This window comes from Psammomys obesus, unplaced genomic scaffold (genome assembly GCF_907164565.1).
Source record: "Psammomys obesus unplaced genomic scaffold, mPsaObe1.curated_primary_1811, whole genome shotgun sequence".
NCBI lineage: Eukaryota > Metazoa > Chordata > Mammalia > Rodentia > Muridae > Psammomys > Psammomys obesus.
The window spans coordinates 1553439-1566585 of NW_026594152.1; the positions used below are offsets into that span (position 1 = coordinate 1553439).

General features: G+C 46.8%; 1 protein-coding gene across 1 annotated transcript; it reads right to left on the reverse strand.

Moving 5' to 3' along the window:
* Nucleotides 1–22: 22 nt before the first annotated feature.
* Plagl2 (PLAG1 like zinc finger 2) lies at nt 23–13126 on the reverse strand. Its single transcript, XM_055618018.1, has 3 exons — nt 13055–13126; nt 7661–8033; nt 23–4985 (listed from the first exon to the last, which is right to left on the reverse strand). Exons 2-3 carry the CDS (start codon nt 7918–7920, stop codon nt 3755–3757), a joined length of 1491 nt encoding a protein of 496 aa, XP_055473993.1. The 5' UTR covers nt 7921–8033; nt 13055–13126; the 3' UTR covers nt 23–3754.
* Between the last annotated feature and the right edge of the window lie 21 nt (nt 13127–13147).

A 13147-nucleotide genomic window follows, 5' to 3' on the forward strand; every position in this document is an offset into this window, starting at 1 on the left:
GCAAAGCACATCATTCAGAAGTTTTTAATAAACAACTTCATTATAAAAACTTTTTTTGAAAATTAATTCTGTAAAACATTGAAAAATCTACTTTAACAAAGATATGCCCTGTGCATTTTCTAATGGCACTTATATTTTACAATTAAAAACCTTGTTTTATATAAAGCCAAAAATACTCCAAGAGGTTATTCACTGTGTTTACAAAGTGCTAGAAGGTTTTTGTCTTGTATTTTTCTTTCTTTCTTTAAATAATCTGGCATTAAGAAGAGTGGTTCCAGAGCTTCAGCCAACTGGGAGTGAGGGAGGGTGTGAAGAAGTGTTCGGGAATTCTAGTGCCAGACATGCAGAGGTGCGCATGGGAGAACTGGTGGAAGATGCCAGGCAACACCTGAAGCAAACTGATATGAACAACTCCACACAGTTCAAGATTATACAGTGAACACCCTTTCCACACCACAGACCCCACACTCCAGTAGTGAAAGTCATAGCCACTTCCTTCTACAGCAGGTTCAGAGCTCCAGGAGAGGCCAGGGTGAGGTCCCAGAGAAATCTGGACTTTTCTGGCCAACACCTGCCTAAGGCAAAGTTTCTTATTACATAAATATCCTTGTTAAAAAGCAAAATATTGATCCTGTATAATACAACCTGTTTTGTTTTTTTTTTTTGTTTTGTTTTGTTTTTGTTTTTGTTTTTTTAAATCTCGGAGAGGAGATAGAGAAAACAGCTACCAAAAAGGGAAGGGAAAACTTAAAGGCTACTAAGGAAGGATTAGGAGATTTCAACTTAGGACAATATCTACGAGCAAAAAGCAATCACACCTGCTTCCCGGATTTGCATTAACAAAACACTATGTAAAGTTGGGGAGAGACACACTGTGCCTTCCCTGCCTCCCATCTGTTTAAGATAGTGCTAGGACCCTCTGAGGCCAACACCTGGGCATGCTAGTCCCTAGCCCCAGGACAGTCCTCAACTCCACCAAGCTGCTGTGAGGGTAAGAGGCTCTTGTGCCCTGTTCAGTCAGTTCATTGCTGACAGGCTCAAGGACGTGGCAAGGAAAGGGGACATCATTCTTTTCTGGTCCCTGATTGGTCTGTGCCACATGCCATGGCCCCCATCCTGGGCAGATACCCCTTTGGCTCTCTTGGCCTAAGGGGGACTTAACTGAGTTTGGGCACCAAGTACAGAATAAAATTCTTATCCTCTTAACAACTGTCCAAAAAGGCTCTTTTGGGTGGTAGGTTGGGGAAAGGTTTAAGAAACTGCAGGGTGGCTTGTGGTCCAAAAAGTGAAGGCAAATCACCAGCAAAGTTCACAGTGACAGGAAAAGTTCTTAGAGTGAGGACACTGAGAAAGGTGGAAAAGCAGGAAGGATAGATGAGAAAAGACAGCATGGACTGGAGATGAGCAAGGCCCAGTTACAAGATCTACAATAGGTGCTCTGCTGTCCTATGAGCACCAGGGGAGGGACAAGCTCAGGAGGACAGGTCTCCTCAAACAGCCCAGTACACTATATTCTGTGGCTGCAGACTACTGGCTTCTGAAACTGAGGCTAATAGGGAGGTGGCAGGCACAGGTAGAAAGGGATCTGGGTCTAGTGAAGACCAAACACATGGAGAATGGCAGCAGCGAGTCCCACTTGGATTCTCACATGCCATTTCCTGTAATACGAGTCCCAACAACATGCATAGCATGCAGGAGATGGTTGCGTACCAAGGTAGACGCTTTTAAAAATAAACCTTAATTAGTCCCTGGGACTCACTGAAACTAATCTTTAGAAGCAAATCACCTAGTCTGATTCCAATCCTGTCAGACATATTAATATCCAGTTGTTTTTTTAAAAAGGTATTCCAAGCTACCTTGCTTAAATCAAAACATGCTTATTCACTCCACATTGCTTCCAAACAAGGGCCAGGGAGCTAAATTTGAAGGCTTTCACCTCAAACAAGGAGTACTGGCCTGGGCTGAAGTCCAGGTCTTGGACCTGCACAGTTCCCAATGATAAACTGAAGTGAACCTAGACAGAAGGGAGGAGGAAGGGAAGAACTGGTGGGAGACTGAGGCAGTTCCTAGGTAGTCTGTCCTGAAACCCTAGTGCAGAAGCCAGCAAAAGGCACCACTAACAGAAGTGCCCAGACTGCTGGTTACACCTGTAGGAGTTAACAGTAAAGAGGTAGAAGTGTGTTTCTGAATCAGAGAGGTGTCTCAAAAGGTTCCACGATGGTGGTCCCTGAGTCCTCCCTTCCATGCATGGGAAAAACCCATACAGAACCGAGATGAAATGGGTTAGGGATTTTTTCAGCTGGTTCTGGGCAAGGGCTGTGCTGTCTGTGGCACAGAGCCCCAAGTCAGCAGAAGAACTAGTAACTTCTTGCAAGAAACATTGCTAGGTATTAGGGGCAACTGAAGGGTCCATGACAAGTGGAAGGTCCTCAATGAAGAGCAAAGAAGACAATGCACAGTGCCCAGAGTCCATGGGGCTGCAAAGCAGAGAAGGGAGAAAAGGGACACTGAATAAGAACATTTTGGTATGAGAAGCAACAATGATTTGATAGATTAGGACTATCTGCCTAATCCTAACTTTCTAGAAACTCTTCTTCCGACAGTTCTATTATGTCCTGGAAAAAGGCCAAGCAGGAGGGAAACAAACGAAGGGCTCATCCCCTCTCCTCTGCTATCCAGCCCAGAGCCCAGAACTTCTCCTTCCAAGACAAATATCAGCTCATGATGTCCACGGTCGGTTTAGGGATTGAGGAAATGGTAGATACAGGATGCCTTTCATTTCTTCCCCTCTCCAGTTCAGGAGGATGAAAGTGTCATGATGTACTTGGAGAAAAACCAAATTGCAGACCTGTGAGCAAGCTGCTCCAATCTTCTTGCCTATCTCCTGTGGACACTGCCATGGAAGGCAGGAATAGAAGCAGTCATGGAAGATGGCAGAAACTGAAGCAGTCCAGTCAGTCTATTTCCCCACAGGGGAAAAATGTGACCTCAAGTGAAGAGAAGTCAGCAAGACCCGACTCCGCCTTGTAAACAGGGCTCCAGTTAACACCAGGTACCGAGTGGCTCAGGCTGGTGGCAACTGAAATGGACTGGTGGGAATGGATTCACGGTGTGTAAACAGTGTTCACTGCAATCACTCTAAGGCTAACAGTGTGGCAAGGGAGGTGAAATGGTGTGTCTGAGGCGAATGTGTAAACGGTACCGTTGCTGGACAACACTGACTGAAATGGAGCTGTTGTAGAGTGGGGATGGCTGAGAATAGAGGCCCTCTTTCCTGCCTGGTAGCTGGAAGCAGGTAATAGTCAAGAGACCTTTCACAGCAGGGACTCAACAACCAACTGCTGCAGGGTCTGCAGGTGGGGACCAGAAGGCGGGCTTCTTAGGCTATTTCTCTTGAGGTCATACAAGGTGAAACCTTCTGTCTCTAAGAGGCTTCCCCTTCTCCAGACTGAAGGTGGTTCTGACGCTTTGGAGAGGCAGAGGGCTAAACAAAGCTCCCAGTTCAGATCAAAAAGTAAAAGTAAAAATACCTGAAAGTCCTATGATAGATTGTTCATGGGGCTGGGTTCAAGGATCCCTCTAGATTGATCCTGGAGCCTGAACCCCCAAACCAAGTGCTCCATACAGACACTAGAATCTTCTTTTTGAACCCAGCTCTCAAAGCTCAGCTGCCTTCATGGGGGAGGTGGACGGGGTGGGTACTTAGGCTCCCTGGCAGAACCAAAAGACCGAGTTGGGGAGACCTCTGTTAGGGCTACTGGAATGCTTGGTGGAAACGAGGCAGGGTGGTAGTACTCAGGCCAGAGGTGAAGACAGGAGGCAAGGAGTGGAGAGGCCCAAAGTTCAGGGGTCCCCCAGCTGCAGGGGAATCTTGAGGCTGAGCTTGCAAAGTGGTGAGCAAAGGCTGTGCCTCAGCTTGGGAGTAGCCCATGACTAAGCCTCCAGTGGCCCCTGGCGGGTTACATGGGGGTAGGTTGAGTGGAAGGAAGCCCAGGAGGTGGGAGAAGTCCACATTAGCAGCGCAGAGGGCCTCAGAGAGGTTGGCGGGACTCTTGGTGAGCAGTGCTTCATCTAGGAGGGCTGCAGCTGCCGCCGGCTGAGGTGAGGCGGGCTGGGGTTCAGTTGATGAGAGAGACAGGCTTCCAGGAAGCTCTGCCAGAAAACTATCCACCTCCACTTTGGGCAGTTTGTCGGGCAAGTATGAGGTAGATCCAAGCTGGTATTTTGGAGGGAGCTGAGCTGAGGAAGAGATAGGAGAAGATTCCAGAGGGTAGCTCATACCCATGGGCAGTGTGTTGTGCACCAGGGAGTGTGGCACGCCTGCGCTGGGCATGGTAGGGATGTGGGCACCATACATACCCATGGGCAACATGCTAGGGAAGGCCTTGGCCCCCATTACGTCCCGAGAGGCCATACAGAGCACAGGGCTCAGTTCTTCCTTTACGCTGACTGTAGAACTGCAGCTGAGTAAGCCTAACATATCCACTGGCTCTGTCTTGATCTTGAGCAGTTCCTGCGAGTGGCTCTTCTTCACGTGGCGTGTCAGGTGATCCTTTCGGCCAAACCTCTGGGCACAGTACTGGCACAGGAAGTCCTTACGACCTGTGTGCACTACGAGATGCCGTCGAACATCCTTCCGAGTATAGAACCGCCGGTCACAGTGGTCACAGGGGTGCTTCTTCTCCTTGGCACCTCCTGCTACCCGGCGTGAGTGAGCCTTCAGGTGCTCCAACAGGGCCTGGGTACTCTCAAAGGTCTGCAGGCACACCTTGCAGCTGAGATCACCACTGCTGGCTGCATGCATGGCCAGGTGGCGACGGTAACCCAGCTTTGTATTATAATTCTTACCGCACTCAGAGCAGTGGAGGGCTTCCTTGTTGGGGTCATGGGTCTGCAAGTGGTTCCGCAGATGGTCCTTTCGGTGAAACATCTTGTCACAGTACATACACTGGTGGGGTTTCTGAGCTGAGTGGGTGGCCATGTGCCTGCAGGTAGAGATTCAAGATCAGGAGAAAGCTGAAAGATGGAAGTTCAAAAGGGCTAACTAGACAACCAGACGCCTACTAACAAGAAACTACAGATTAAAACTTCAGTAAAGCAATGCAACAGAATACTGTATCAACTATATTCTACCACCATGTCTTCAAAATCATGTATGTACTGCCATTCTTGGCAGCATTGATTTTAGTGGAAAAAAAAAAGTTCACGAACAGTCTGACTTTACTAATTGGAAACTGGTTACAAAGAATGGTATTCTCTACATAAAAAAATATGCTTGCCTTTGTGTGCTTACAAATGAGAACCTGACAACACTGGGAATGTGGAGAGGGGGAACGACTGGATAGCTCATTAATGGACTTCATGTGAAAAACTTTCATTGTAAGCCTTTTAATACCTTTTGAATTCTGAGTCATGTGAATGATTCCTCTTCAAAAATTTACATTTAATTTAATGATACAATAAAGGGAAAAGTGAAATATGAAGTATATGTAAACTTCCTGATCTGGAACAAGTCCCCAAGATATACAAGGCCAAGTCAAAAAAGAAAGTTCAACACAGCCTATCATATAATCCCCTCAGAAACCAAAAGAAGAGCACACATTTTAACATCTCAAAGAGTCACAAGACATAAACACACATTTGGGAGAGGAAACAGTAGTAAGGAGTATGAGGACAATTCATTTTCACCGCAGGCCCATTTGTATCATTTCAATTGCTTAGTTCCTCATTGTCCCTTTACATGCTCCTGTCTGGTTGGAAAGCAGCCAGAGTACTGGAACTGGATCCATAATTCCATATACATTCATAATCAACTCACCAAGACTTTTAAGGCCTACCATTTGCCAAGCTGTGGGTGAGTTGTTATTAACATCGTTCTCTGGTTAAGGGCAGGAAGCACCAGGTAGCCCCACCCATCAGTCAGTCATAGCAGAGGCTGTATTTAAACACTGACCCTCTTCAGACAGTGTATCATAGCTGTGTCTAGTACTCCACAGCCTTCTCTATACAGAGAATCACCTTTATGTGTGTATTCATGTTTATGGGGGTTATTATCAACCTCTGGTGACACGCTGACAGAATGGCACGTGAGAGGCAGTGCTGAAGGACTCCATCATCGGTTTAGTTCATTTTGCAGATAGAAAAATAAGGCCCAAAGTTCAGAAACTCACCAAAGATCACAAGTAAATTCTGTCAGGGCTCTTGCCTCTTGGACCAGAATTTTTCTGGCAGCCTCACACTGGTAGTACTCAGACCACCATTAAGAAAGCCCAAGGGGATATCCCTGAGTAGGGTCCCTTAGAGTCCCCTGAGATATAGAAGCACACAGAATCAGCACATTCCTAGTTCCACACAACTGTCTTGAGAACAATCCTGGCTACCACACAAGGCCTGATGCCTATCTCGGTTCCTTCCTATCAACTGTTTTCCAGATGAGGAACTGGGGTTCTTTCTGTGGTCACCTCATTGTATTTATGTGTTTGCTGTCTGCCTCCACTATTAAGAAAGTTTATCCTGTGTGTAAAAAACAAACAAACAATAGTTGGCACCCCCATCCTTCTTGCTCACTATTCTATCCCTAGCAATACGCACCATGTCTGGTATATAGCAGGAGATTAATAAATAATAGACAGATGAATGGCTAAATGCACCAGATTAGTCTACCTCATTTGACCAGGGCAAGTTCATGGTTCCTTTACTGGAAAGGCAAGGAATCAAGTGAAAATAGGTGGCTCTCATCAGGTCCTTTCCCTAACAAAGCTGCTCTTATCTGCCTTAACAAGGGCTTTCACATTCTCTTTCACTTTAAGTAAGGGTTCTTAGGCTTACAAACTCTAGGAAAGGAGCTGCCCCACAAAGCAGAGGGGACTCTACAGAGACAGAAGCAGCCATATGATTATCAGGCTGAGTCAGTAGAAGCAGCACTGCAAGAACAACAAACTGCGAGATTAGACCAGAGGACCTCCTTTTCTTTTGAACTTCTGGCTAAGAGTCTGATAATTTGCCTGACAGGAATGGAGAACGCAATACTCATTTGTTCGTGGTTGCTTTATACTATACTCATCAGATTCTAGTGTCTCAATAAAAATACCACCATTATTTGAGAGGATAAGACAGGAGCATCTAGAATTCTAGACTAACTTAGGCTACACAAGGAACTCCTGTTTCAAAAGATAGACAAACACTATTTTTGTTTTTTTTACTATTTAAAAAAAAATGTATTACCTTTATTTTGTGTGTACATACATGCATGTGTCTAGGGCAACTTGCAGAAGTCAGCTCTTTCCTTCTACATGCGGATCGCAGGGACTGACCTTAGACTGTGAGGCTTGGCAGCATGTCCTACCTACTGAGCCAGTTCACTGGGCCCTGGGTGGTTTGTTTTGAAACACAGTCTCACTCTGTAACTCAAGCTTACTTTGAACTCACATCATTCTTCTGCTTCAGCCTTGTAAGTGTTAGGATTATAGGCATGAGCCTCAATGCCCAGCTAAACACTATTATTTAGTGAGTGACTTCAAATGGTTAGAGTTCAGGGCATACTTACAGGACAACTTCACCTTTACGCTGTTAGTACCAATAAAGCCCCACACTCAGTGTAGTCTCTGGTTCTGACCTCTGGGAACCTAGGGACCAAAAGAAGTATGGGAGTGTCACCTACCTATACAGCTTGTATTTGGAGGCAAAAGCCTTGCCACAGTGCAGCTGAGGGCAGCTATATGGTCTCTGCTCCGGATGGGGAAGGCTGTGAGGTCTTAGCTTCTCTCCATTTGAGAATGGTGTCCCGGAGATTTCACATTGGCACTTCACCTGACTCTCTGCCTCCCGGCCCCGAGGCCTGGGAACTAGTTTCCAGCCCACTTCCTCCTCCTGCTTTGCATCTTGAATCCAGGGAGGGACGCTGGTGAAAAATGTGGTCATGGCAAGGCTAATGGCAAAGGGCCATGTTATTCAGAAAGCCTCCCCATCAGTTCACATGGGCTCTCTGATCGGTCACAGCCTCCAACGCAGCCTTCAGAAAACAATTTCTTCACCTGAAATATCAGAGCACCTGGTGTTAGGAAGCCCTGTATCAAGAGAACATAGACTCTGCTAGCAAACAGCTCCCAAGCCTACACCCAGCCCTCTCCTCCTACTTAAAAGTGGTATGACTTTCAAACAAGCAATTGCTTCCCTGACCTGCTTTCTTATTTACAAAACAAACACTACTTCCAAAAATCATAATGATATTTAGAGGTCAATGTAGCCAAGCATACAAAGCTTCCAGGGGTGCTTGGGGCTTACCAGTGTAACCGGGGTTATTAGGAGTAACTTTAGGCTAGAAGAGACAAGGTAATCTGAGACACTAAAGCTCAAAACACTAAACTTTCTCTTCACTTTTACATCCTTTCCACAAAGCTCGGATAGCTTTACTCCTCCTCACCATACTTCCCTTCATCTGCACTCTACTATTCCCCTCACCAGAGGTGCTAAGGAACAATAAAATGTCCAAAAGGCAACACAGCTCAAGAACCCTTTAATAGGAAATTCAGACCCAAGAGCCAGGGCCTGTGCCACATGTTTCTTAGGAGAGCACCGACATTAGGAGGTTCCTTCTGGAGAAGCAACAGTGGCTTCTCAGAATTTTCCCTAAACTAGTGCCAGTCCCACCCTGACATCCACTTTTCTGGATCTTTTGTTCTCCAGGCCCAGCTTTACCAAAGCCATGGTTTTTTGTTTTGTTTTAAACCTCAAAAAGCCAAAATGCTGAGTGGTTCATCTTACAGACTCAAAGAGTACACATGCACTTTTCTACTAGGGACAGATAACATTCTTAGATTCGAATTTAAGTCTTTTCCACCTGATTGTTCTCTGAGGGATCCTACTGCATTTCTTTCATTTCCATATACCCAACATCTACAGAAAGAATCTCAACTTCCTTTTAGATGAGTAAACTACTCCTTAAACTCAAGTTGATTCTCAGAGGCTTAACCTCTACCCAGAAGTTCTAATTTAGACTGGGTTTATCACCCACCAGAGAAAGAAGCCAAAACTTAAAATCTGACCCTTCCTCCTATTGGCAAAAGTGGTGTTGTAAGGAGAGGAAAACAGAGCAACAGTTTGACACAACTCCTTCCTGACTCCAACTCAGAGACTATCCCAAAATTCAGTCCTGAGGCTTTTCCATGTGAAGAGAGCACTGATGGTGTATCTGGGGACTGGCTACAAGAATCTAGGGAGAGCTTCAACTGCACAAACTAGCTGTGGGCCATGGAATGCTTGCTCAGCTAATTAGCACCTGCTGCTTACAGTGACCATTCATCCAACAGACTGGCCATGAACGAGATGATAGTATCAGCGGGTTCATGCCCCAGCGAGCTTTGCTCATCATAACATGAGCTACATCCTGTTCAGGAACCATTCCTTTTGTTGAAGAAACATTGCAGTGTAATATGACAAACATTTCCCCATCACAAGTGGAGATTTCTAGAAAGATCTGCACAAATCACGTACTAGGAAAGACAAGAAATCACTGAAAACTAGACTCATTTAAGCCTCTGAGTCATCCTGGCATATCTGCCTGCTACTTATCACCTCAAAGGCCCCTGATGGCTGGCTTTCATTGTTCAAATTCCCCCATGCTGCACAAGGGTGGAATTACTTGTTTTAATACCGACAATTACTATGTATCCTGGAACTGAGTAGAGTGAGCTCCAAGTATGCATGTGTAGTTTAGAGAATTTCCCTACCTTTAAAGTCAAATTCTGTTCCTACTCCATTTCTGAATCATGCAGCTCAGCCTCTGGAAGTTGGGAATGGCAGCAGAGGAAAGCAAGTCACATCACTCTGGCTGATGTGAAAGGGGAGCCTAGCTCTGGAAATTCCGCACAAACTCATAAAGAGAATGGTACATCCCCACCTCCCACACGTCCACCTCATCTGTTCTGTTGAACATGCACAAACAAGACACAGCAGTTTAGCACACTGCTACTGAAAGAGTGAGTAATGGGCTTCTAGGAAACGTGCTGCTAGTGGCTAGGAAGAGCTTATAAGGATGCACAGATAGAACCAAAGAGGGAAGGTGGAAACCATGTGCTTTCTTTGATCAGCATTAATGAGGTTATGACTTTAAAAGAGCCACCACCTTGATCCTACTCTCCTAGGCCTCTGAAAAGGCACAGCAAGGCCCTTACCTACAATCAGGAACCAGCAGGCTACTGGACAGCCACAGTTGCTGGTGTTACCTAGGAACATTTTGGGGATCTAGTCTCACTTTCTCTGTGTTCTTTGTCTGCATACTTCTTTGATCCAGAAAAATTCCTGGGTTTGACTCATACAATCAGACCTATTCCTTCAGACTTCTTGTCAAAACTGTGAAAGAATTTTGCTTCTCTTTCAAAGCTGTTCTTCTGGTCTCACACTTAACTGTAGCTATGGAGAAGCTGACAGAACCTGTTTCCATAAAACAAACACAATCCCTCCCAGTTACTGGTATACCTCAGTGTATTTTCAGCCCAAGAGTCTTCTGGCATCTGATCTGAAGGGGGAGGCAGCACATAAAGAACCTTGGACTTGCTATCAGAAGAGCCACCACTCACTAGCTGTGAAACCAGAGGCAGGTTACTTCATTTTCCCCTCACTCCCCTCAATGTCTAAAAGAGATTCATTCTCTTAGCCTGTAACTGTTTTCTAGATGAAGTGAAATGGTGCTGTTGAGAGTGACAAAAAACGTGAACACATGTAACCAGGAGGGCCACACTGCTGCCACTCTCCAACAGTGCTAAGTATAACTTCTTTCTCCCTCTTAGCGCTACTTCTCATGCCTCAAAGTCAGTTTCCTTCCCTTCCCAACATCTCAGCACTCAGCCTTCCTCTTTTCCCTCACTGCTAACCCTTAGTACAAGCAAGCCCTTTACGTTCCTCCAGCAAATCTCCTGGACCATTTGCCAGGACTGACACTTTATTACACCCTATTCTATTATTAAAGCTCCATACGCAAAGGAAGAATGCTTGCTCAATACTCTTTGGAAGCTCCTGTCTGTTTTCTATAGTGCCATGATGTAGGCTGCCCTCTGATGAAACTATAGTTTTTATGGTGTTACATCATCTCTATAGAAACTGCGTTCTTTCTCCATTATTAGCCTGTTTCCTCATCTGTAAAGCTAAAAATACTTACCTCACAGTCTGGTTATAAGGATTATTTTAGTCAGGCATGCAAAAAGCTCAGCAATGAGTTTGGCCTGCTCTAAGAACCCAGCAAAAAAAAGCTATTATCTTGGCCTTTGTAATGAGTTGCATGTTCCCACCTTCTGCTGCCACAGTCCAGTTTTTCCCAACTCTCCCCTTCAAACACTGTTAAACTAGCCGACCCACTCTGCAGCAAGGAAAGGGTTAATCCCTGAGTGTTCTTAACTAAAGAGACCCACAGAGGATTAACAGCTCCACTTCAGTGACTACCCTAAAATAGCTTTCATCCCTCCTGCCCAAGAGCTACTTGGGGATCTGAAGAACTCAATTCAACACCTGCCTAGGAGGAAACACACCCAGAAAGGTTCTTGGAGGTGGAATCTTCCCTCAAAAGAACTTAAAATAGCAACCAGGAAATTATATATAGTGTTAGAGGAGAAAACAAAACAGGCCTTGACCTGGGCTGCAGCTGGAAAACAGCAAGAAGGAAAGGAAAAACAGGATAGTTGCCCACTTCCCAAGGCCAGGGCACACACAACACCCCGCAATGGTGGGAGAATTAAATTACAGGGAGGCCTGCGAGTCTCAATGACTTGCATCATTCCAAGAAACATCAAACAGGATTAACAGGGGTAGGATTTACTCTCGGGCTGCTAGTTCTTCTGTCAGTGTAGATGGGCCTCTCTGGAGTCCCTTTGATTCCCTATTTCCTCAGATTCCCGCTGCCTTCCACCCCTGGGGAGGCCTTGAGCAAATGGCTGCAACTCATCCAGCCTCATTTTCACCCACCTCCCACCCACCTCAACTCAACTGCTTTTCCCCAGGAGGGGAGGGTGAGACCCAAGGCCAGACTTATCACAACCCCAGGCTGACAGGTGGAAAAACACACAAGCCAGGAGTCAGGGTATGCTTGCAGGTGAAAGCACCAACTCAGCACAGCAGCCTTTTCCCTTCTGTCACGAAGTGGACCGCAGCAAGGGCTAGAGTAGTAGGAAACCAGTCTGGTCCCTGCTGGCCCACCCCATTTGGTGGCGTGAAATGTTAAATTCTCCCCGCGATTGGAAGGTGGGAGTGGAGAATAAGGAAAAGAGACGGGAATTCAATAATAAATCTAGATAGGATCTTGGCGATGGGAAGAGGAGGCATGCACAGTAAAGAATTATGAGCACGTTATTTGGGTCTCTAAGAGACCACCACGAGAAGAGGTAGGGAGATTCTAAAGGTCGGAAGAGGGCTCCAGGGGACTGAGGACACAAGTGAGTTCTCTGAATTTCAAGAAGGCCTAGAAATGGGACCCTCCCGAAGGAAAATGTCTAAAGTTTCCACAGTATGGTCACTGAAGAGGGAACTAAAGGCAGGACTTTATTTGGGGTTCTTTAGACCGAAGTATTGGAGAGAAGCCTGAAAGCAGGTTTATGAAAGTCTGGAAAACGAAAGAGCGAAGAGATGACTATTTGGAGCAGGAAAGGGAAGGTTATGTGGGTCGGGGTAGGCGTGTCCGAGGGTGGGAGCAGGTGCAGCTTATCTATAGCCCCCAGACCGCGATCCCGAAGGTCAGCAGCGTGTTATCTGGGTCTCCAGGGAGTCTGTGGGGTCGAGAGTGGGGAACCCTCTGGCTGAGTCTCCAGGAATAGGAATGGAGGGAGCCTGAAAGGCTTGTTCCGGTCCCCTGGGTACAAGTCTGAGGTCCAGGAAACATTTTCGTCACCACCGGGCCTATCCAGGGCCCGGCTGGCGCAGAGGGGGGCCCCAGTCAGGGGTGTGGGCAACCGCGCTGGGCGGCCCGAGGTGAGGGGCACCGCCGCTCCGAGTGGCGGGCGTGTGGGCGCAGCGCGACGGCCTCCCGCCCCGCTCCCTACCATCCCCCAGGACCCTCGCCGGCACTCACCGCGCTCGGGACCCCGCGCTGCGGGCCGGGCCGCGCTCGGGCTCCGCCAGGCCCGCTCAGGCCCCGGTAGTGGCGGCGGTCGGGCCATTGTGC